This window comes from Streptopelia decaocto, assembly GCF_964273445.1.
Source record: "Streptopelia decaocto genome assembly, chromosome: 4".
NCBI classification, from domain to species: domain Eukaryota; kingdom Metazoa; phylum Chordata; class Aves; order Columbiformes; family Columbidae; genus Streptopelia; species Streptopelia decaocto.
In genome coordinates, this window is record NC_138658.1 from 31,098,290 (window position 1) to 31,123,680 (window position 25,391).

The 25,391-nt window shown below is 47.7% G+C and overlaps 1 protein-coding gene across 5 annotated transcripts in view; it reads left to right on the top strand.

Moving 5' to 3' along the window:
* Positions 1 to 25,391, top strand: part of MFHAS1 (multifunctional ROCO family signaling regulator 1) — a gene marked incomplete at its 3' end in the record, with an annotated part of 36,455 nt that continues 11,064 nt past the window's right edge. For all 5 annotated transcript variants that reach the window (XR_014183966.1, XR_014183967.1, XR_014183968.1 and 2 more), the window contains exon 1: positions 1 to 3,330. Coding sequence is in view for 2 of the 5 variants with exons in the window: in XM_082051799.1 (XP_081907925.1) it covers positions 144 to 3,330 (3,187 nt within the window). The remainder of the gene's footprint in view (positions 3,331 to 25,391) is intronic.

The following is a 25,391-nucleotide window of genomic DNA, read 5'->3' on the forward strand; positions in this document are numbered from 1 at the left end:
GCCGGCGTGGAGCCGCGGGGAGCCCCGGTCTCGTCGCGGTGGTGGCGGCGGCGGCGGCGCCGCTCAGCGCGGCCGCGCCCATGGCGAGCGGCGGCGGCGGCGGCAGGTAGGGCGGAGCGGGGCGGGAACCCGCTCCCCCGGCCATGGCGCAGACGGAGCCCCCAAAGGCGGTGCGGCTGTGGCGCGACGCCGCCCTGCGCGCACGGAAGCTGCGGGGCGGCTCCGGCGAGCCCGAGTCCGAGCCAGAGCCGGACGCGGGGCCGCCGGGGGGGCCGCCGTCGCCCCCCGCTGCCGCGCCCCGCCGCTCACCCCCGGCGGCGGCCCTGGGGGAACTGGAGGCGCTGAACCTGAGCGGGCGGGGGCTGGAGGAGCTGCCCGAGGAGGTGGGCGCCGCCCTGAGCGGGCTGCGGGTGCTCAGCCTGCGGCGTAACCGGCTGAGCCGTCTGCCCGACGCTGCCCTGCGCCACCTGAGCCGCCTGGCCGAGCTGGACCTCAGCCACAACCGGCTGCGGGGCCTGGGGGACGGCGGGGCTCTGGCGGGGCTGCGGGGCCTGCGCAAGCTCAGCCTCAGCCACAACGAGCTGGGCGCCGAGGGCCCGGGTCTGCCCCCCTGCCTCGCCGAGCTGTGCTGCCTCGAGGAGCTCGACCTCAGCTTCAACCGCCTGCGCCACCTCCCCGAGGGCCTGGGCCACCTGCGGCACCTCCGCGCCCTCGACGTCGACCACAACTTGCTGCCCTCCTTCCCCACCCTGCTGCTGGAGCTGGGCGCCCTGGAGGAGCTCGACTGCTCTGGCAACCGCCACCTCGGGGCCCTGCCCGAGGGCATCTCTGCTCTCCGCCGCCTCAAGATCCTTTGGCTGAGTGGCACGGGGCTGGCAGCTCTGCCCGAGGGCCTCTGCCAGCTGAGCGCCCTTGAGAGCCTCATGCTGGATGGCAACCGGCTGCAGGCCCTGCCCGCTGGCTTTGGCAGCCTCCAGCGGCTCAAGATGCTGAACCTCTCCTCCAATCTGCTGGGGGAATTCCCTGCTGCCATCTTGGCGCTGCCCAGTCTGGAGGAGCTCTACCTGAGCCGCAACCAGCTCACCCTGCTGCCGCCTCGACTCTGTCAGCTCCACCAGCTTCGCACCCTCTGGCTGGACAACAACCGCATCCGCTACCTGCCTGACTCCATTGTGCTTCTCCACAGCCTGGAGGAGCTGGTCCTGCAAGGCAACCAGATTGCCATCCTGCCAGAGGGCTTCGGGCAGCTTTCCCGTGTCACCCTGTGGAAGATCAAAGACAACCCCCTCATCCAGCCCCCCTATGAGGTGTGCATGAAAGGCATCCCCTACATTGCAGCCTACCAGCAGGAGCTGGCCCACTCCCAGCCTGCCCTCAAACCCCGCCTCAAGCTGGTCCTTGTGGGGCTGAAGGATGCAGGAAAGACCCTGCTGAGACGGTGCCTCATGGAGGAGGATGGGCAGAGGGATGATGTGGGAAGTCTGGAGGCAGGGGGCATCCAGCTGAAAGAGAGCCCTAGGCAGCTGCAGGACATTGGGAGAGTGCCAGTTGGGTGTTGCCCCTCCCTGGAGCCTCGGGGTGCTTCTTCAGCCCAGGTACCTGCCATGCAGCAGCTGGAACATCTCCCTATTGAGCAGCAGGACTTCCCTTCTCATGTGCCCTCTCACCGAGTGAAAGGGGAAACACCGTGCCCTATGCTGTCACTACCTCTGAATGCCCCACAAATACCATCAGGACTGGGACTGTCAGGAGGCAGCAAGGGCATTGAGGTAATGGACTGGACAGCAGATGTAGAGAGGGGCCTGACATTCATTGTGTATGAGTTGGCAGGGGACCGCAGCTATGATGTGATCCAGTCTTTCTTCCTCTCTCCTGGAGCCTTGTACGTGCTGGTGGTGAATTTGAGTGCCTACGTCCCTCAGCACTTCTACCCCTCTGTGGGCTATTTCTTGCACTGGCTCGGTTCCAAGGTGCCCCATGCTGTGGTGTGCATGGTGGGAACCCATGCTGACCTCTGTGCGGAGCGGGAGTTGGAAGAGAAGTGCCTGGACATCCATCATCAGATTGCTCAGCAGGAGAAGAGGGATGCTGAGGGCCTCCAGAGCTTGGTCCAGCAGGTGGACGAGGCTCTGGGACAGGACTTTGACCTGCGCTGCTCCAACCCACATGCTGCCTTTTATGGGGTCTCGGACAAGAACCTGCGGCGAAAAAAAGCCCAGTTTCAGTACCTTCTCAACCACCGCCCACAGATCCTCTCTCCAGTGCTGCCTTTCAGCTGCCGGGACCGTTGCCAGGTGCGTCGCCTGCGAGACAAGCTACTCTCGGTGGCTGAGCACCGGGATATCTTCCCGAACCTGCACCGGGTGTTGCCCAGGTCCTGGCAAGTGCTGGAGGAGCTGCACTTCCAGCCACAAGCTCAGCAGCTGTGGCTTAGCTGGTGGGACTCCGCTCGGTTGGGCTTGCAGGCAGGCCTGACAGAGGATCGGCTCCAGAGTGCCCTGTCCTACTTGCATGAGAGTGGAAAGCTGCTTTACTTCGAGGAGCACCTCACCTTGAGGGAGTATGTGTTCCACAACCTGCCACTGCTCATTGACATCCTCAACATCTTCTGCCAGCGGGATGCCACTGTGCTGCTCCAGAAACTGCTCAGCGACACCCACATTGACGAACTGAGGGCCACTCAGCTCCATCATTATGTGGAAGGCTTCTTGCTGCACGGCCTCCTCCCTGCCCATGTCATCCGTCTCCTCCTTAAGCCCCACATCCAGAGCCGGGAGGATCTGCAGCTCATCCTGGAGCTGCTGGAGAAGATGGGGCTCTGTTACTGTGTCAACAAACCCAAATGCAAGCCCCTAAATGGGGCAGCTGCTTGGTACAAGTTTCCCTGCTACGTGAAAAATAAGGTGCCCCATGCAGAGGCGTGGATCAACAGTGCCAACCTGAGTGGACAGTCCTTCGTGGTGGAGCAGCTGCAGATTGAATATAGCTTTCCGTTCATTTTCCCACCCGGCTTGTTTGCACGCTACAGTGTTCAGATTAACAGCCACGTGGTTCAGCGGTCAGATGGCAAATACCAGATCTATGCCTACCGGGGAAAGGTGCCCGTGGTGGTGAGTTACCGGCCTGCCAGGGGATCTCTGCAGCCAGATACTCTGTCTATTGCTAGTCATGCGTCCCTACCAAATATCTGGACAGCTTGGCAAGCTATTACCCCCTTAGTGGAAGAACTGAATGTTCTGCTTCAGGAATGGCCGGGCCTGTACTACACTGTGCACGTCCTCTGTTCAAAGTGCCTTAAAAGAGGGTCACCCAACCCACACACTTTTCCAGGTAAGGCACAGCCCCGCTTGCCTTTCGTCTCTTCTGGGGCTTTGTCCCTTCTAGATGGGGGTCTTACGGTGTTAGTTGTAGCTCTGTCTCTTTTTTTTCCTTTTTTTTTTTTCTTTTTTTTCCTTTTTCCCTGCTCTGCTTTACCTCCTTTCCCTGGTGACTTGAGTCATGAGAGAAAATATTAGGGTAGCTCCAAGGAGACAGGCTTAAAATAACCCTATTCTGAGATGAGGGGGGTGTTACATCCCCCATTGTCTGTGCCTTTTCTCTCTGCTTTCTGGGTTTTGGCCCAAAGCATTGATGGTGCTATTGTTGAAAAGGTTCTGGCCTGCCCTGCTTGTTTTGATTCCTTTGAATAGAACTGGGTTTTTTTTCCTAATTCACTTTACCCTGCAGCTCCCCCTTCCTTGCGGCTATTTGTAAACACAGAGAGAGATGCTTAAAACACCGCAGGTGTCCCACATCCTCTGCCCCCAAAACCTGGCCTGTGCTGCAGCCTCTCTGAAAGCAGGAAAGCTCCTGCTGGTAGACAATGGGTGTGTTGGTCTCCATAGCCCTATATAAAAAGCACTTTCTCATATCTGAGCCCTGTCTCTAGCAGGAAGAATTCCTCCTTGAACAGAGAGGATACTCCATCTTCTTTGTTTAAGTGTCTCACCTATAAGTGATTCCCAGACTGTGCTTTTTGGAGCTATTTTTGAGAGTAATTATTTTCCTTCCTCTCTCCCCCTTCATCTAATGAAAAAAGCATCATCTCTCTCCTCTGGAACGTGACTAGTCGTGGTGCTTTTTCAAAGCAGATGCCTCTGAAGTCATGTTTTTATCGGTGGTGTTTTCCAGCAGCATCTATTTTACTTTGTACATATGCAGGTACTGCCTCTTAGCCTGTGTCCTCCCTGCTTTCTTTGGGTTTGCTATGGGAAAGGTGCTTTGGTGTGTAAATCTGTGTGAAACAAAAACACACCCTGGACTGTAAGCAGCACTCTAGAAATGTGCATTTTTTTACACACACACCATGCACCTATGTTTGGAAGTATGTTGGATCATTCTTTATTTACACATAGCCTGAAATTGTGCAGGAACTGGAGTACGATTAGATTAAAGCAAACAGTGGTGCTAAATTGGTTTGTAGGAAAATGTGAATAATAAGGTATGTTTTGGGATTTGATTTTTTTTTTTTTTTTCCCCCTCTGGACCTTGAGAATGAGATACTGTTTGCTCCTCAGTCTGCATCCTGGCTCCACTGATTGTCTCCCTCTAACTGTGCTAGCTTATGTAAGAGCCATTAGCCTGGCGGGGTGAACCCATGCTGTGTGTGTTGCTGAGTGGTATCTGCATGCTGGGTCTTGCTCCTGACATGGTGCTATGCGCAATGTGATCTGCTTTCCAAAACAAAAAAAAAAAAACCACTAAAACTAAAAATAAAACACAGAACCCCTAAAACAAACAGACAAAACCAACCAAACAAAACCCAACCAACCAAAACCAAAACCAAACCCAAACATACAAAATAAATGAAACACACCAACCAAAACTCCACCAAAATTAGCCAAGACAACAAACTGTGTGTGCAGGTGTGATGGTGGCTACTGAAGGTTTATCTTGTGAATAATTCAGGTCTGCAGGCACATATCTCTCCTTTTTTTTTTTTTTTTTTTTTTTTTAAAGCAAAAGGGTGGCATTGAAATTGAAGGGCTTCCCTTCGGTTTGGCTGTGCCATATGTGTTTCCTTAGAGCCGGGAAGGAATTGCTCTCACCTGGAAAGGGGAGGCACAGGTCAGCCACGCATGTGGAGCATAGGAGGAGTGGAGGCTCGTGTGCCAGACCTCCAAACCCTGCCTGAGTGGTGCTGCCTGTGGAAAGGGGGCTGCAGCATCCAGGGGAGAAGCCAGGCCTTGCTGCTAGGAGCACAAGACTTAGCATCCCAAGTGGCCCTGCCTTGGGGTTGGGGGTGACTGTCTTAAGAGGAATGCCATGTGAGTCTAGCTGGGGGAAAGAATGTTGAGAAGACAAATGTGTTTCAACAGCAGGTCTGATCTGTGGACCTGCTGAAGAGTGAGTAAAGGCTGCAGTTTATCGAGAAACCTGCTTGTCTTCTTGGATTATGCTTGAATCTAACCCAGCTATGACCTGGATTGTATGAAAAATGTGAACCATGATTTGGCTTGTGGAGGCCTGTATGCCTGCATTTAATCTAAAATATTCTTAGTATTCTTTGCTGTGTATCTGCTCTGTGAATAAAAGCCTGTTTAGGAGCCCAAAAATGGCAATCGTGAAACTGAAGACTTTTTTTCCCCCCCCCCCCTGATTTTGTTAATCAGGAGATGTGTTTAAAGTCATGCTGCCAGGCTTGCTCTCATGCAGGTGAAGAGTGGTTGGCATCATTTTTGACAGCATGTACGAAAGAGATGGGTCTAATGTTATGAAAATGTGTAGCGAGGGAGATGTCTGTGTATCTTTCCAAGGTTTTTCAGAGGAAATCCCTGGCAATTACAATGCTCCTAATTCTTAAATAGGGCTGTGGTCTTTTTAGAGCTGTACTGAAGAACTGCTTTGCAGCCTGTTGACCTTAATAAGGGAAATAGTTCTCTGAAGACACTGCCAAATTTGTGCTCAAAAATGGAAGTGCAGTCTGGCTGTGTGTCTGGTTGTGCAATCTGTGTCATCACTCATGAAACCCATGGTGCATTCTTTGATCGTCCAAAATTTTCATTGGAATCCCCTTCCAAAAGGGGACTTGGTTGTTCATGAACTGAGGATTAATCCTTGCTTTTCTTCTCCTTCCTTTTCTTCTCAGTTGTGTGTGCACACACTCTGTAACTTCCATTGATAATACACACAGAAATTCTCTAAGAACAAGCTAGTGTTTATAGAAATGATTAAATAAGAATTGAGATTCTGGATTCAGTCTTCTGAGGGCTTATTGCAAACAAACAGTGAACAGAAGTGTTATAAAATGCCTTGATGGGGACCTTTTGAGGAAGTTTTCATATTTGAAACAGTTTTGTAGCTGGGTGTAATAGTAAATGAATTGGCATCTGAGCTGGAATCTCAGTGCACTTTGAGGCTGCAGTTATCTGCTTGGCTGATAAGTGGTGTGTTGAGTTCTGTTTTTTTTTTTCTCTTTTATATTTGCACTGTATCTGAATAAAAGTATCTCTGCCAGGCCAAGGAGAGCATAGCCCTGCTTGGAGTGACCAAGCATGTTCACCACTCCAAGACAATGAGTCCTCAGTTGGGTTGTTGCAGGCATTAGGAAATTGTGTGATTTTATTTATTTATTAGTGTGTTGTTCTTTTAGCCCCTGGACTGAAGGGCTTTTAGGTTCTTCATGTCCCATCAACTATTTAAGTGACTTGGCATTGCAGGGGTGGGGGGGTGGTTTGCTCTCTATTTGATAGCAGACATATGTGCTTTGTTTGGGCAGATATGACTGGATTTTCCAAGCTTGCCTTGATGTGCACAGCTAACTGCTCTGCTGCTGTCTCCTCTTGCCCTGTGCGAGGCCGGGTCTAGGCCACCCTGGGCTCTTCCAGGCTGCTGTCTGCACGAGGTATCCTGATGCCCAATGTGTGATCCTTTAGGTGTTTTGCAGGGGGGAGGGATTGTGCTTGACCAGTGGTTTTCCTTTATTCCTGCCTCTGAAGTTAGTAAGAATGCAGACATAAGAAGGCCAAAGACTTTTTCTGTTGCAGAAGAAGGGCAAAATGCTGTCATGAGCAAGACAAGGTGATCTGTGTTTTCAGAGATTAAAAATGTTACAACAGACAAAGCCACGGGCAAAGGTACTGTGTATGAGCCTAGCAGCCCCTCTCCAAAAGGGGTTGGGGAGCTTTGAGAGAGCTGGGGGACTGACAAGAGCTCTCCTGTGGAGAGGGAATATATATCTCCTGTCTGAATTGCTGACCGCTTCCCAGGGTATCGGAACAGGGAGGAGATCATGAGCCTCCACTGTGCCCATCTCCCACATCAAATGTGAGCAGAAGCAAGGATTGTATGCCAGTCACCTTCAGGGGTACAGATGGAGGTATCGTAGCATAGTTCCCCTATGAGACTCTCTGTCATGGCTAGTACAGAGCTAATTCTAGGCCAACTTATTCATGTAATTCAAAGTGAACCATGCTCACCATCCCTGCATTGGAGTCAAAAGCAAGCATGAACTCTCTTGATGGCTGCAGTGGAGTCAGGAGATAGAGAGATCGTATGATGTGTCATGCTGTCAAGTCCTGTGCAAGGTGAAGAGGGAGAAGGTGGGACTGGTTTTGTCAGAAAGGCTCAAAAGTTGCTTCAAAATCTGGGCTGCCTCTCAATGAAAGGCTGATGTCAGGTGTCTAATTGTTCTTCGTAATTAAATGGTAAGCGGCTGGGGTGTTTTTCACAGACAATTGCAGTAGAGCAACACCTACTTGTAATAGAGCCTGATGCTAGCATTTCACAGCCTTTTATTTTCCCCATTTGAGGGTGGAGTCTTTATTTTGTGACTTCCAAAGTAGGTGCTGCAGCTGTTTCGTGGCTGTTGTCATCCTCCTCTGAAAGTAGTGGCTTCAGGAGAGTAGTATGGCATAATCAGAGACACTGAAGGGAGACTTCAGCACAGGACACAGATATGGAACTTGCTAAAATTACTTGAAATTAGGATCGTGATGTGCATGATTAACACTGTTTGAAGGAACCCTTGTCCTTACACACAAAGTTCCTACGTGTTTCTGCTAAAGGAAAGATTCTCTGGTATGTCAACTCCGGTACAAGAAAACCCTTCTGGTTTGTACCTTCACAGCTCGTCTTGCCCTGCTTTTGCAGATGAATGCAATGCACCTCACTCTAACGTTCTCTCTTTAGCAATATGTTTTATTGAGGTAAAATAATAATTTGACAGAGTTTAGTAAATTTGATGGAATTTAACAAAGTTAACAGTGGCTTGACAAGGTTCAACATGTTCAATGGCAAGATTCATCATCATGGAGGAAATATACACAGGAAAATTGAGCTAGCCTCGTTAGAATGTTTTACACAGAGACCAGAGATGCAAATGGTAAGGTAAACCCTCCCATTGAGTCACAAGGTTCAGAATGGACTCCCTTGCCTTCTAAACTCCTTATGGAGCCTAGGTTCAGCTAGGTCCCTTCTTAATCCCAGAGTTGGTCAACTGTTTATACATAAGTGTAGAGAATAAATACACAGAGTAAGGGAGACCCTCCTGTTGATTCACAAGGTTCTGAATGGACCCTCTTGCTTTCTAAACTCCTCCTCAGAGAGGAGTATAGGTGTGGCTGGATCCAGACTTAGTCAATGATTTATGTCTAAGGGTAGAGATACAAGAAATAAGGGTAATACTGAATAGCAGTGGATTGGTAATGTTTTGTTAACTTAAATTGCATGCTGAATTGAAACTATCAAGGCAAGCTCAACGTTACTATACTACAAGGTTATATGCGATATCAGTCACTTAACAACGATCTGCTGTTGGTAAAAGGTCTCTGTGCCTCAAGGAGTAACCCTGAGAGGTGTCCCAGCTCAAGGGGAGGTGACCACTGTTCAACCACACTGCTGAGCAGGGAGAGCTCAGAGGCGGCTCACCCAGGCTGTTCTATTTATGGAATAAAGTAGTTGGCTCGTAGTCAAATCACATGTGATGGGAAAGGTATGCATGAGACTCCTCGTGCCCACAACTTACTTTGTTTGTTGATAAATGAGTCTTGGAAAAGCTGCCCGCTGTTCATCCATCTCTCACATGATGGGTGTTCCAAGCTCGCGGGCATCGATGCTCACTGTGCCACTCTGCTCCTCTTGTGGGGAGCTGGGGAAGTTCATGGCCCAGCCACGGCTCAGGCCTTTGCCTTTGCTGCTCCAGAGCCTGCACCAAACCATCGCCAGCCTGGTCAAGGGGTTGAGTGCACCTGTCACACCTGCCCCATTCCCTGTGGGAGTCATCTCTGGGCTTTGGGCCTCTGGACTTTGAGCTGCTGTCAGTGAACTAGGGAAACACTACATTTGGTTGACTGGACCTTTTTGGTTTGGTTAGTGAAGCAAAGCAGAGTTTTTGGCCTTTAGTGCATTACTTTTTTTTTTTTGTTTGTGTGTTTTACTTTTACAGTTGCCGAAATTTGTCTTTGCAGGAAATGACCTATGAAAGAGATGCTCAGTACCAGATGATTGTTTGTTTCATTGCATGAGAACTATTTGAAAGCTACTGACTGCAGGAGTGAGATAAAATTTTGATGTAGGTTTTCCTGTCTCCAGAGTCAGTTGTTTATATCAGGACTGATTTGTGCCCTCCTTCTGCATGCTGTGGACAGAGGTGTCACAAAACATGCTTTGCTGCTTGCTATGTGCATGCACTCTTTCTTCATAGAAACACTTCAGTGTGAAAAGTTCTCCCATGTAAGTTTGGTTGAGATGTATCATGTGCATGATCCACATGCAGATGTAAGTTCCTACTCCTTTTGCATCTTGAGATGGTAGAAAATCACCAACAGCACTGAATCTTTGTTGCCTTTTGATGACATTGTGAACATGTTATGTGACATTGGGATAGAGCTGTGAAAAAACAAGTGTAAATTTAGAAGTAAAATATTAGTACATCTGGTAGGTAATTCTCCTGTATGCTGTGGAGTCTTGTTGCATTGACAGTATTAAGCAGGTAACTGTGGTAGCCTAGTATTCTCTCCAATTAGTGATTTGCTAATAATAGTGCAGACTAGTTGTTTGGCTCTTGAAAGTAATTTGCCAAGGGAGAAGGGAGAAAATGTATTTAATGAAAAATTCTGTGTCGTGTTTGAATTCTTGGAAGTCAGAGTAAAAAAAAAAAATTTATTGCCTTTCCCCCCCACCACCCCTGTTGTGAGTAGAGGAGGAATAACCTTGCTGATAAGTAAATAAAACTGTGGTCTGGGGATGAATATAAGGTGATCAGTTATGTCCTTTTATCTCCCTCTCCTTGCTTGTGGTACTTGTGCTTGCTGTATAGATGCAGACAACTGTGAGAATAAGCTGGCTGGCTGGTGCCAAATGAGGTCACCTCTTCTCAGGTGAGCTTGTGGGATGCCAGTGTAAGAATGTGCTATTTAAGGGAGTGCCTTGTAGGGATGAGGAGTAGGGAGGGAGTGCTTAAAGTACCCTGTCAGTTATAACAAATCAAACTCCTCCTGCTGCTGCAAACAAAATGTGTTGGTGCTTTTCGCTAGCTAAGAATGTATCTGGGTCTGAGAAAGTAATGCAGCTGGGTTGTAGGAGTCTCAGCCTGCCTCCTTGGTCTGCTGTACAGTGATGTCCTTGCCTACAGCAGGAGAGCTGATGGGGTTCTGGTGACCACAGTAAGGAGCTCTTGTACAGAGAGCAAGGAGGCCCTGGTGGGTTTAGAAGCTGTGGAGTGGGTGCAGTCTGTAGATTACCTGTGTGGATGTGGCCTTTGTTCCAGCTGAGCAGCTGTCCTCTAGTGGTTTCTTTCTTGGGAACCAGGTGTAAGAACTGGGGTTGTGAGGTTCAAGACCTGTGAAACAACTGGCTGTTTGGCGTTGGGAGAAACTTAGTTTGGGGGTTCAGCTGGACCATCTTTGAGAGCTTATGGTTCTGCCCCAGCAGGCTGCTGGAGGCTGAACCATATTGTATTTGTGCTATTTTCCTGGCTAACGCTTGGTTTTGAATGTGCTGATCGAGTTGCCAACATGGTCAGTGGCAGTATGGTTTAGGAGTGATTCAGACTCCATGGTTAGGAGTGACTTGCCTGTGGCCAGTGGATGGAGACTGTAGGCAGACTGAGCCGTGACTGCTGGAGTGCTTGCCTGCTTGAGTTGGCTGTAGTTTAAAGCAAAACCTTAATTTCAGATTTGTTTGTTTGTTGTGGGTTGATTGTTGTTGTTTTGGTTTTTGTTTGGGATTTTTTGTGTTTTTCTCTATATTTCCCAGTGGTTGTTTTCAAGAGCTCTGCACTTCTCCCAAAGGTGTGCCAAGTACACCTGCTTACTAGTTTTAGTTGTGGCTAGGTGGGACTCCCGGGGGAAGAGTGTGAAACTGGCCTAAGACCTACGGACTTTACAAGGTAACATTAATTTTGAATTGACAATTCAGCATGGCAAGCTCTGCATGAACCAGACAACAGCTTTGAGATGAGCTAGGCACTCTGTAGGGAAGCCCATTAAACCTACCGCTTTGTGAGAATCAGGCTAAACTGAACTGCGGAGGCAAGTAACCTTCAGAGCAAAACAAAGCTGCATCTTAAATCCTGTTCACACCTGCCCAGTTTTGCCACATGGTGACTTGGAGGTGATGCTTTAATACTCCAGGAAGGGGATGTATTGTTGGTGTAGGTTTACACTGAATTGTGCTGATGAGATGATGGGAGGCTTCTGCTGGGCTTTTGTACTGTGTTTTCGCAAACTTGGCTAAGTGCATCTCTCCAAGGCCCTTTATGAAAGCAATACCAGGATATCTTCCCCTTTACCCGGTTGTAGGGTGATGCTTGCCAAGTGTCCAGTGTAGATAAGCATTGTTATTTGTGTTACATGCGAGGGAACCCAGACCTCCCAAACCATTCTGGGAGATGTCCCTCCTCCTTCATCTGGTACCTGTCACTTTCTGTAGAGTTTTCAGGCTCTCCTAGTTATGGCATAACAGAGGCACAACAATGGTAGGACAGGGATTTCTGGAACTCATGCTGAGATTTATGATAAAAATTAATGTTGTAGGTTTTTGTCCTAATAATGCAGATTATGGCATACTTTGCTTAAGACTTGAATGATCTGTGTGTAGTAACTCTACAATTTGTGTGTGTTGAATTCCTCTCAGAGCATGTTCTTCACATTTTTTGCAGGTGTTTTCCAGCAATACAGAGTGAGCCGTGGCCTATGATAAGGGATGGATCCTGCCCTGTAGCAGGGTAGGGTTCTTGATGAACTTTCTAAAAAACGAATTGACCATGGCTTCCACAACACCAAAATCTGCGAGGTTTGGCTTGAGATGGAGGTGCTTGACCTAATTTGCTTCCCAGGTATCTGGCTGCTGTTTCTGCCACATGAAACCACACTGTGGAAAACTGTTGAACGTGAACGCAGTGATTGCATCTTGCTTGACTTTGAGAGACGTGCAACACATTTGGTGCCTTTGTATCAATGCAGAGGACTGCTAGGGACTGATTTGTCACAAACCTACCTCAAAACAAGTGTCCTTGCGTCTAGTTAGGCCCCTTGCTACACGGTCAACAAGCAGAGGGTGAGCTTCCTGCAGCAGAACAAACATGTGTCTTTGCTTGGCCTCTGAAACATTGTGGTGGACACAACAGAACTGTAAAATTGTCCTGCAGCACAGATAGAGTGCTGCATGGTACAGCATCGCCCTGCTGCGCCTCTAGCTGTTGTGGACCTCTGTTGCTGACCATCTAATACCTTTCTCCGCTCACTGTGGCCTATTTCTCAGATGCAGCAGTCAGGTATAGATAGCAAGCAGTTATTCTCTGAGCAGATAATGTTAGAAAGCAAGGACTTAGCAACGTGCAGATCTGAAATGCAAAGGTACAGGACGTGCAGTGTGGAGGATGGAGAGGCGGGGACCTCTGTCTAAGACTGGCTGCCTGACATCAGCCTTTTACTGTAAGTATTCCTGTTGCCTGTGTCTGAACGGTTGCATTTTCATCGCGCTCATTAAAATTCTCGGATAAATCGACATCAATCAAGAATGAAGGACCCCAACATGGGGTAACGGCTGGGGATAGTGATCCATTCTGAAAAGCAGTCATCTCGTATTGACCATCCTGATACCTGCATTTGTATCTTTCCACCATCCCTCTGTATTTATAGTGTGTATAACTCACTAGTCTGTACACACTTTTTCCTCTACTACATAATGGGGAAAAATAGCATAATTGTTTGACAGATTGCTAACCTTTGCACTTTTCAGGATTACATCCTCAACAGATAGTGAGATGCAGCTGTATTTATTGCAATACGTGATAAGGAATGTTTCAAGCTATTTATGTCCAATTCATTTGTTTTTACCTCAAAAAGGTCTGAGCAGCTGGATCCTCGTCTGTATGAGAGCAAAGGGGACTTGGGGCAGCTACATGAATTAGATGTCCCTTTCATTTTGTAATTCTTCATCCTCTGTGTGTGAAGTGGGGAGTGGCTCACAGGAACTATGACCTTCCTTAGCTGGAGGGGTTTAGTCATGATGAGACCCATAGCAGCTGGAGCAGAAGAGGTGTTAAGGAGTCAGCTGGGCTGCTCAGCACGTAGGGAGGTCTGTATGATGGAAGGTGTCTTGCAAATTGCACACTCATCTGGGAGTTGCCCAAGGGCACAGGGAATTGTAAATCCAGACAAACTGGTGTCAGACTGAGCAACAGCTGGGTGGTGCCAAACTTTCACTCAATGACAGGAAGCTGTTCCTGGGAGCAAACTGGTTTTGAACAGCACTGTAGGTTGAGGGTACAGCTCCTGTCTTGGCCTGCATTGCCTTAACATGGTCTCTGGGGCAGCCAGCCTCTGTCCCACCATTACCGCTTTTGAGTGCCTCCATGTTGCCCCACCACGTTGCTGGGGAGCTGGACCAGGAGCAAGCAGTGAGAACAGGGATGATCAGTGCTGGTCCAGAGTAGTCCTTAAGTAATCTTAGAATCATTTCAATTGGAAGACACCTCATCAAGTCCAACCATAACCTAACCTAACTCTAGCACTAAACTGTGTCCCTAAGAACCTCATCTAAAAGCCTTTTAAACCCCTTCAGGGATGGTGACTCCACCACTTCCCTGGGCAGCCTGTTCCAATGCCTGACAACCCTTTCCGTGAAGAATTTTTTCCTAATATCCAATATAAACCTCTCCTGGTGCAACTTGAGGCCGCTTCCTCTCATCCTATGGCTTGCTACTTGGGAGAAGAAACCAACACCCTCCATGCTACAGCCTCCTTTCAGGTAGTCGTAGACAGTGATAAGGTCTCCCCACAGCCTCCTTTTCTCAAGGCTAAGCAGCCCAAGCTCCCTCAACCACTCCTCAAAGACTTGTGCTCCAGGCCCCTCATCTCTTGGGTGGGTTGGCTTTCCTGGGGAAGCCTCATCTGGGCTGTATCTTTCAGGAAGCCATCATGCTGTGTCCAGAGAGGAGCAAGCAAGCAGACCTCTCACCATTCTGCTGGGGCATCGCAGGTGGGGAGGGAGGCACAGACTTACCCTGTTGATATGTCTGTGCTGCTGCAAGGAGAGGAAGAGACACACAAAGGGTTTTCTCTGTGTTTTCTCTCCTGGTCTGCGTGGTGCTTCTTGCCCACTTGCTGTGACGACTGTATTTTATAGCAGAACTGCTGGATGGGGTTGAATGTGCTTCGTGGCAGGTTTCCAAACCAGGGAGTCAGCAGCAAGCACCAGGCCTACTTACATGCGTTGCGTAACCAGATGAGTTTTCAGATCCCTGTGCATTTCTCTAAATCTTCCTTTTGAACAGTCTCTTTCTCTCAGAGAGATTTTTATGCTCTTATTTCAGATAACGATGCACACACTGGATATAGAAAATTCTCATGTCCAAATGATTCTGGTTTATCAAAGTTGCTAAATTTAGGTAATCTATCAAAAAAGAGCTTCCCCTTCCTGTGATCTGACATAACATTTCTTGGTTGCTGTTATTTTTACTATGGAACAGCTTAAATCTGTGTTGGGTGGGCACTAAGTGATGGCTACAGTGTGAAAGAAGACATTTGTTTCCGTGAAGTAAGGCGGCCGTGCTGCAGCTCCAGGCTCTCAGGGCAGTCTGCTCACACGGAGCTTGTGCCAGCGCCGTGTCGGGACCTCCTGGCAGTCCTGCCTGGCTTGCTCCAGCCCTGCCTGCTTTGCAGAGGCTCTCTGGGCCCCCCCACCTTCTCTGGGGCTCAATGCTCTGTTTAAAAATAAACCCTTTGCTCTGATAGCGGTTAACTTTTTCAGCATCTTGGGGGTGTAGTGCCTGGCAGTGGTGATATATTTTAACACAATCTCCATCATCCCAGGTTCTAGGAGGACAGCATAGGGAAGATTCATTGTCACCAAAGTAGAGACACAACTGCATATGCAATGGAAGTTTGTGCGGAACCAGTCATACCTCTGGTTTCACAGATCTCTGTAATACATGGACTTCCTTTCACTGTACCCCATTACAGACCAGGACTGAGCCATCCCAGGCATGAAACACACTGCTGGAATCAGGCACCACTGAAACACCTTGAGCTCTTGGTGTCAGGAATATATAATTCAAGCTTTCAAAGTTTATTACTGGCTTTGCTTTTGGTTTTTTGTTTGTTTGTTTGTTGGTTTGGGCTTTTTTAAGCTAGCTTCTTTGTTAAAGCTGGCTCTGTGGAGCTTTGAGCTCATATTTTAATATATCAGATTGCTCTGCTTCACCTGCCTGCTGACCTGGTTCCAGACATCCTGTGCCTGCTTTCACATTGAGATGAGGGCAAAACCACACAACTCTGGGATGTTGAGAAGAGATGCCACTGCTTGCTGGCTGCAATATCCCAGAGATATGCTGAGCAAGAATTTATTTATTTTTTTTTCTCTCTCTTTTTTCTTTAAAGCTTGTGGTGGACAGTTGTGCAGGTACATTCAGTGGGTGAAAACAGAGGTGATGCAAGCCTCGTTCTAAAACTGTTGTAATCTCCAGGTACTTTTGCCCAGCTCTGTGATGGTGCCAGAGGGCTATGTGGGGAATGAAGCTCCTGTGTGCTTTGTCCTTGCTAACAAGTGCAGTCAGATCTGTGTACCTGAACCTGTACTGCCAGGGGTTTTCAGCAGGGAGTCTTGCTCATGCTGGTGACCCAGAAGCCTGTGAGCTAATATTGCTGACATTTTCATGTCAGCTTTAATCAGTGAGAAGTTTGTGATTGGGCTTGCTTGTGCCCAGAGAGAGCTCTTCAGACTCTGAAGTGATCATTACTGGATTTTGGCAAGATTTTAACTGATGCTTGCTTGGGCAAGTAATTCGGTTTAGCAAGTGGCTGCTGTGGTCAGCTTGGAGCCCTCCTAGTGTAAGATGCTGAAATACACGATCAAGAGTTGAGTCTTGTGTGTGTCTTTTCCCAAGCAATGTAATTGTGTCTCAAAGGCTCAGCCAAAGTAAAGATTTTCTTGGATGAAAGAAAAGTCTGGGAACCTTCCTTTGGGATCAAAAAACAAAACAAAAAAACAACCACCACATAAACAAACAAACAAAACCACAACACCTTTCTCTGTCCTCTTTTGTAACAGAAAGCTACCATGAAGCTTTTGAAGCTTCCTGTTATTTTTAGCTTGTTCCTTGTCCTTCTTTGAAATAAATCACATCTTTCCTCTATGACAAAAGAGAGACTAAGACTTTATGTACATACACACATGCACATTTTTTGAGAGCCTGCAGTGAAGCCAAACACAATGTTAAGAAAATGTTGCCAAACAAGGCAACACCATGCTCAAGTTAGTGATTCACACAGGGATCTGATGTGAAAAAAAAAAAAAGGTTGAAGAGGGTGTGATGAGAGGAGATGCTTGATGGGCTGGTTTGGGGAGCACAGTAGGCTCGATCTGAATCTGTGACTTGGATTTCTGGCATAACACTTTGCAAGTGCTAAAAATGTGCTGACTGCGTGGCCCTTGTAGGGAGGCTGGGCTCCTTCAGTGCAGTTCCTGCCCAGCCTCTAGTTCATTGCTGATATGGCATGACAAGTTGTCATGTTTTATGGCAGACCTGTGGCCAGGCTCCAGGTCAGAGATATGTCATTCTTACGTGCCTTTCCTGAAGTATTTAATGTCAGTATTCCCCTGAAACAGCACTTCTGGTTGAAAGCCGTGTGGCAAAAGAGCCTCTGCTCTGCAGCTGCTGTATCATGCAAGTCTCACATGTGATTCTTTTTCTCTGGGCTATACTAAGTGTGCCCAGTGCCATCTGAGCCTTGCAAGTGACTGTTGGGACTGGGAGCTGCCAACAAAGTTGTGGCTCTGCTAGAGACAGCATTTTTGCAACTTGCTCTGCGCTGCCTTATCCCCAGTTGCATAATGCAGTGTGATGCAGATAATCCAGTCATGACTACAAAAGGATTTAAAACTCATTTTTAGTCGGAGTCATATTTAATAAAGCTTTCCCTTGCTTGGAGGACTGTTATCTTGGCTTGTGTGTTTAAGAAAAAATGCAGGAGACTGAGTGGGGTGTGAGGGAACCAGATCATGGAGAAGGGACACAAGTGCCTCTGTGTGGCTCCTTGGGTGCTGGTGGTGAAGTCCAGAGCTGTGGGACACGTTTCCACTAGCACCAAGGATGAAAAACCCTTACATGTGCAAGTAGGAGCAGCCCGTAGGTCTGTGCTTTCTCTGAATTTTTCCCTCACAGAGCAAACCTTTGGTGCTTGTCAAAGGAAGGAAAGGCTCTTTCTAGTCTAGTCTGGCTTATGCTTCCCGTTTAAACTCTTTATGTCCAAAATATTGGTGGTCATCCAGGGCCTCCTGCATCTCCAAACAAACTGTGATCCTGGACAAAGCACAGAAGAGGAGAGGATGCTCTTTGCCTCTCTTGTAATGGCCTTTTGTGAAAGTTTGTGCGATTGACCTTATTTCTTTGGTTGTTGCCCTGCCACTGTGTTGTGCAAAGTGCACTGTCTAAAATAACACATAATCTCTGAGTATCTCTGAAAAGTACTGTCTTTTCCTCCTGTATGCCAGCATTTTGCCCACTTTTCTGGCAGAAGCCATGTTTTGAGCTGCCACGTCTGTTGCACCTCCCCTCAGAGCAAACCTGGTGGGGCCTGAACTCCAGTGCTGAACAGCATTTGAGAGCGAGTGTCCTGCTGGCTCCTGCTTTTCTAGTTCCAATAATCCTTGGTCTTGGGGTCTGTTGGCTATATGCTTATGACCTCCTCGAGTCTCTTCTCTGATCAGTACAGGTAAATGTCTGGGAAGTTTTAAGGTTATTTCTTCCCAAGACAGATCCCTCTGAGGGGATCGATGCTGGGCGAGTCCAGAGTAGAGCCACCCAGCTTGCAGCTCCGATGGGACGTTGAAACACCTGAAGGAGAGGGGGCCAGGGCTGTGTTACAATGACACTGGGGCATAAATACTTCAGAATCATCCACCTAGTAGAAAGCTGCTTGGAGAAAACCTGGAATACAGATTTGCAGCGCAAATAGTTAGGGGGCCAGGAAGGAGCTCAGCACTGCCCTGAAGTCCCATGGTGGAACAGGCAGCATCTGGGAAGGGGCAGGGGGGTAGAGGAAGTGGTGAAGGAGTGAAATGTTCTCTGGCAATGCTGCTGCCTCCCTGGGAGGCTGATGAGTTCTTTACAGCCCCCAAAGCTCTTTCCTGTTTTGGTAGCAAACATGACTGCCATAGAAGTGATTTTTAGACAGCAGAGACGGATGCTGCAGTTTATTTTTGGGTACTGAGAACCCCAGAGCAGATGGCATTTAGCAGGCAATGAACACTGCAGGAGTTAAGTAGCAACACTATTGTTTCTGAACTTGCATGACTTATCATTTTGGAAGGCATTCCAGTGGCAGAATAAAAAGTAATAAGAATTGGTTTCAGCAGAGGTATTAAAACAGTCTATGATGTTAAGTCCATAAATAAGCACTTTCCCATGGGGAAAAGGTGTTTGTAAGGATAAGCTAGTTATTGCCTTGATTTACAGATGTTGGTTGTTCCCTGTTTGGATATTAGAGAATGAGAGGGTTCAGAGAAGAATGGTTAAATAATTGAAAGTACTGAGGAATCACCACAATTTAAAAAAAATAAATAATAATAAAAGGTTAGTTCTTATCCCCTCTGGAAAAGGGGACAAGTAGAAAAAGATTTTGTACAGCTCCTAATCTTAAAAGGACAGAGCTTTTTTCCTGACTACTGAGTAATGCAAAGCTAGCAGCCTGCTGAGACTTAAAACATGTCAATTTTGGTAATAAGAAAAATACTTTAAACCAAACTAATGGAGAAGATTTGAAACAAAAATCAATTCTCCACCCCTGTTGGCATAGTGAAGCTCAGGCTCTGAGCTCTGCAGAGTGCTGCTTGGGTACGGTGATGTGCACCAACAATGCTTTTATAGAAGACACCAGCCTTACCTGTGAGACCAAGAGTTGGCTGCATGCCTCAGTGCTCTGCTTCTCTAATTTCAGCCGTATGGCTTCACCCAAATCTACATCACACTCTGTGTCACAAGGAAGAAACACTTGACCTAAAGATGCACTTGTGAAACTTCAGTGTAAAGGGAGGAAATACATGCAGAGAAGCAGGTTAGATCTGATACCACCATAATTAAGGAAACTCCTGTGATCTTGCAGGTTCTTACTCAGCTGAAGCCATACCTGTGGTCAGCGTGTATAGTGTGGTGTTACTTATTAACTAGCAGGAAATGCATAGCTTTGTAGGAGAAGCATCAAGGAGGCATTTTGCTCCAATTAAGCACGAGTCTAGAATAAATTCTGTGATGCACACGCATAGATCAAATTCCACAGTGAAGTGGCTTCAGTAGAAAGTCACATTAGTAGATTCAAACAGGGATATGTTCAAGCTGGTTCAATCAACAGGTAAAACATTTACTTGATTTAATGTGTGAGCCTGAGTGGGACTTACAGTGTTTAGACTTTGCTCTTTAGGCCAGTCGATAATGAAGGGAAAAAAATAATGTTACTCTGCTTAAGTGGGCTCTGTGGTTGTCCTGCTGAACAGGAAGGGTTTAAATGTAACCAAAATAGCTTCACAGAGGAGTATTGCACATGCATTTCACCTTAAATGATCTGAAAGATAATACTTACCATGCAGGTTTGAAAATACAGTTCCCCCAATTCAGTTTGCTGAATACACTGAAGCCTTGGAATGGCCCTAAGGCAGCAGCAATTCATGGAACCAAGTTGCTTTTACTCAGGAAGGAGTTCATTTAATCTCATGGAATACTGTTGGGCAGTGCATGTACACACATGTCTTGCACGTGTGTTTTGGTTTGTTGTTTTTCTTGGCTGGTGAAAGTCAGGTAAACGGGGGTGGGGGGGGCGCGGGGCACGGGGAGGGTTGTTGTGGCAGAATGTAAAAGGCGACTACAAGGGAAACTGCAGGTCTTTTACTCCCCAGCTGGACTTTGCTGAATGCTTGTAACAGAAGAGGGAAGGGCTGCATAGCCAGGATCCTTACCTTCAGCTGGGGCATGCATGGACATCTTGTGAAGAAGGAACAAGGCAACTGAGAAAAAAACTTGTCCCAGATGTTCTCCCAGCCTTTGCGTGTCTTCACAGGGATCTGTCTCTTTACTATAGCTCCAGTTGTTGCTGTTTGGACTGGCTGCAGCTGGTGGTGTCCAGTGTTCAGGTGGATGCTCTGCCTGCGGTAGTGCCTTGCTGTTCTGGGTGAGAGCAGACTGGTTGGGGCTGGCTGCAGCTTTATCTCCAGCTGGTGCCTTGCCTTGGCAGAATGAGGAAGTGCTCGTGGCAGATACGGCTGAAGAGGTGGAATTAAAAATAACCAAAAGGTAGATCCTGGGCTTGGTTACTCAGTGACAGGCCTGTTTCTATTCTGGGATGAGGATAATTTGCACTGAGCTCATTACACCACGACTCTTCCTTAAAATGACTTGACAGTCAATTTCGTTCCAGCTAATAAGGTCCTAAAATGTTAATGAAGCAAATCAATTTTTCATGGCTTTGTATTGCAGTTGTCTGAAAGTGCTGTGTTGCGGCCTGACAATTCAAGGAGCTTTTTAGATATTAAAAGGGCAGTAAAATATTCAGCAGTTTGGAGGATGCTTTGTTTTCTGTTTCAGCTTTTCCCTAATGCTCCCTCTCCCTTTCCTGAGCCTTTATAGTGTATTGTTTACTTGCCCCCTGTGGTCACTTCCTTTCTCCAGTGTCTGCTCTGGTCACTCATGGGCAGAGGTGCCTTGCTTCCACCTTCCGCCACAGGGAGAAGAAGGATGGAGTGCTCAACAGAATAGGCAGAGATGAAACTAGATGAGGGAGACTCCTCCTGCTGAAGTACTATTTGAAATAGATTTAATTTGATGGGACAAAGTAGAGAAATGGCATCATGTTCATCCTTCTTCATTCTTTCGGAGGGGAGTGGTAGTGTCAAAAGTTACAGCCTTTGCTCCTTATGGCAAGTCTCTTTCTGAGACGACAGAATTACCTGGCATAAATGCTTTCTGTGCTCAGTATTTCACGAGTTATGGAAAGAGGAGAAAAATGTTGCATGCATCGTATAGCCACACTGATGGTGAAACAGCTACCTGCACTGGCTTGGGAATTAGGTAGATGTCAACCACCCTTTATTTCTCTGAGCTGCTCTTTTCATACTGTCAGAAGGGCGCAAACCTTCATGACTGCTGCTGGAGTTATTTTGATGGAGTTATTTTGATTATTTGTTACTGCTCTCTCCATTCTGGTTTTTATAACTATGGAGACAGGAAGTACTGAGCTGTGTGGTCTGAGGAGTGTGTGTGGGTTTTTGTTTTGCTTTTAATTGAATTCCAGTTCTAACTGTAATTAATTTCTACGTTCCTGAGAAAAAGATAATTGACTAATGTTTTGGAACAAACATAAAGTTTTCCAATTTTTATACATGGAAACCTTGTACTGCCACACCAATAAGGGATGATCTCATGTTAGGGAAACTAGTGGATGAAAGATAAACTAGCATTTTGAATAATTACTCTCCTTTAGCTGCTGAGTTGAGCATCCAAAATGCTTTCCACACAAGTTCTTCACCCAGAGGTGTGCTCGGTCCAGTGCCAAAGGCTTCCTAAGAGCTTCTGCAAGCGCTGAGGTGTGTCAATGTCCTCTTCTGCTGGGACAGCAAGGGGTTAAGAGCTAGGTGACCCTGTCATGACTTGGGAAAGGAGGAGGGTATTTAACCCCTAAAGCCTTCCAGTCTCTATCTGGTGTTTGTGTGTCCTCTCCCCTTCCCTGCCTGGCTAAAATTAGAGGTAGCATTGCCAGGTACAGCATCTGTCTCCTGGGCAGATCTTGCAGAGCACCTTACCCTTTGGCATGGCCCTGGCTTCCCACCAGGGCGAGTAGTCTGGTGGCTTCTTGGGTAGGAGGTGAAGTGCAGGGTAACCTCGGTGATGGTGCGGGAAGCTGCTTGAGCTTGAATGGAGCAGAGGACAGCGTCTGCAGCGGGTCTGGGGTGACCGGCATGGCAAACTGTGGATGTACGTCCTAAAGCTTGACCTAGACCTATCGGGTCCAAGCTGAAGAGCATTCCTGCCTGTTTCCAGAGATCTGGCACAGAGGTTGTTTCATGTTTCTGTCATCTGGCATGAATTAAGAGCCTTGGGAAAACATTTTCCTGTGCAGCGAGCTGGAGGAAATATTCAAGGTGAGCCATATACACATTCACAGCCCAGAGCTGTGAGGCCTAGAGATGAGGTGCTGGCTCGAGAGGCAGCTGGTGCTCTGAGTGCAAGAGCTGAAGGCTGTCTGGTGGTTGTGTCAGCCAGCAGCCCCAAGGCTGAGCCTGCCCCTCTAGCAGCGGTGATGCTCTGGAGTGGAGCTGGGCACCCACAGGAGAGTGCTCTGTGTTTGAGGAAGGTGTCTCTGCTGACATTTTTGATCTTGGACCTTTTAAAGGAAAAATGGCAAGTTGCCATCAGTTCCTTTTGCATATTTTGGAAACCTCTAACCCTCTTCTTTGCTCTCAACATCCTTTCCTCTGTGCTCTCAGCTTCTGGTCTTTGGAGACTCATCTTTGCAGGTTGGTGCTATGCCTTGTGACTGGCTACCTTTCCCACTCTGCATTTCCAGAGGAAGCTTTTCTTTTTGTTTTCAAGCTTTAATTTTTTTAACTATATTTAATCAGAGGCTGATTTGTTCCTGAGCATGTGCTGTACTTGATGGGTGGTTCTGCTCACCAGCCTGCTGTTGTGTTCAGTGCTTACCAACAGAGTTTTCTTCTCTATAGCTTTTTTCCACAGTTGTCCCTCCCACTGGGACACTTTCACAGGCTGAGATTTTTGTTGTTGTATTTGTTTGCTATTTTTAGTCGCCTTTAACCAGGGCTGCAATGTGAGGATCCTGAAACTTTCTGTTCATAGTGTGGGTTTCACCCTGTTCTGCTCCCTTTTGTGATGCCTCTTGCTTTCAGCTGCTTTTTTTTGTTGTGTTTGCAGCCAGGAGACTAGATTCCATTGAGAATAAAATGAAGTCCTAACTTGGAGGTCTCTCTCTACCCATTCCCCTGCTCCAAGTAGGCCAGATAGATTAAGTCACTCAGGACCCCAGAAATAAAACATGGAAAGTGCAGAGATCTAACTTTCTGGGAAATATTTTTGTGCGTGACATGCAGGCAGTGCTGTGAAGAGCATATTAAAAATTCATACCAATACAGAGCAGTATTCTCAGTGCGCAGTGCTTGAGAATAAGCTGATGCATCATGCACAGCAACATTTGCAGGAAGCCACTCATTTGTTTCATCCAAGCAGAGGGTGGTGAAGGCGAGGTTTAAATGGTGTGGGGTAGAAGCAGGCTTGGTGTGAGACACCATCTCTTTTCCCTCTCCTTCTGCCAAGACTCCAGGCAAATTTCTCATCTCCTGTAGAGCTGGCTGCAAAGTCTTGGTGTATGAAGGCATTGCCTGTGCTTCCAGCAGAGAGGGAAATGTGTGCACGTGGCTATTCAATTCCTCCTGCCTCTGGGACTGGTTTGATCTGATTGTGTAAGTGCTCCAGATGGTGAACTTCAAAACAACCAGCAGCCAGGCAAAGAAGTTGTAGCTTCTCCAACCCCAGTCTCTTTGCAGTTGTATGGACAAAAGGAGGTAGGACTGCCTGTGAAGCAAAAGGGTGTCCTGGAACATAAAGCTGTCTTGTGAGCCCTACCTTCTGACTGCTGTTGGAAACCAAGCACAGGACACATGGTTTTGGTACACAGACAGTGTTGGTGTATTAGTCTCTACTTTTCTGGAGGCATGACTGCTGAGTGCTGTGCAGACAGATGTCACAAGCACAGCTTAGTCAAAGGAGGCTTGACAGAAGAGCAGTTGAGGCTGAGATGTAAAGTCTATCTTGTGCCAACCCCACCTGTATTGGTTGGTGTCTGAAGGCCTTCAGCAAGGTGGAAGAATGAGAAGGGATTTCAGGTAGGAGCGCAAATGAGCAGTGGGGCTGCAAAAAACAGTGGGTATGTGGTTGGAGCAGCTCTGAAGCATGCGGTGGAGGGAGTAGGACAGTGCTGAGGCAGGGCATGCTGTAGGAACAGCTTGGTTTTGGCTGTCTCATGCCCCTGCTATGAAGCATGGGCAATGTCTTCAAGGTCCCAAGCAGGCTGAAGAGAGAGGAGCAGCACCATAGAGGCAGGGTCGGGGTCCTGCTCATCCATTGCTTTCTGGTTGTCACTGTGGAGCCCAGATCCTGACACCAGGAATGACAACATGAAAATGAGAAACGCCATCAGGCTCATACTGACCAATTGTGTTCTCCTGGGAGCTCTGAGAGAAAGGAGGTGGCATGGCAGTCTGGAGCAGAGTCTCTCACCCCTGTGCCCTTGCTGCAGATTGTTGACATATGAACAGGAAACTTTGTGCCACTTAGCACAGCCGTGGCAGTGGGAACTCTGTGAAGGCAAATGGTCCGGGGGGATTTTCCTCCTTGCATGCAAAAGTCTTCTCACTGTTAAACAGCCAAGTAGGTTTACAGCTGGGCTTGTCTGGTTGCCAACATGGAGTAACCGAACACTCCTGCAAGTTCTTGCTTTTCTTGCTGTCAGCCTCCCTGCTAACTCTCTGATTCGTCATGGGTATCTGGCATTTCACGGGTATTTTCTAAAGGCCAGTGAAGTGTGCTTTGCAGCATGCATGGATCTGGTGGCTGGCATGGGCTCTGAGGGAGGCATCCCTCCGCGAATCACAGTAAATCAGGGACAGAAGGAAAAATGTGCCTTGCTCTGTACTTGAACAGAAATTGTACACCTGTGCTTTTCTGTGTTCCTGGGCATATATGGCAGTAGAAATGTGTTCCTCGTGCACCGAGTGATGATACACAATTGAGCTCTCTCCAGCACACGCAGTTATCCTTGTGGGCTACAGGCACTGGCCTGGCCCAGGAACCCAGCACAAGTAGCTCAAAGTTTGCCGTGCCTGTGTCTGTTCTGCGATAAAACAGT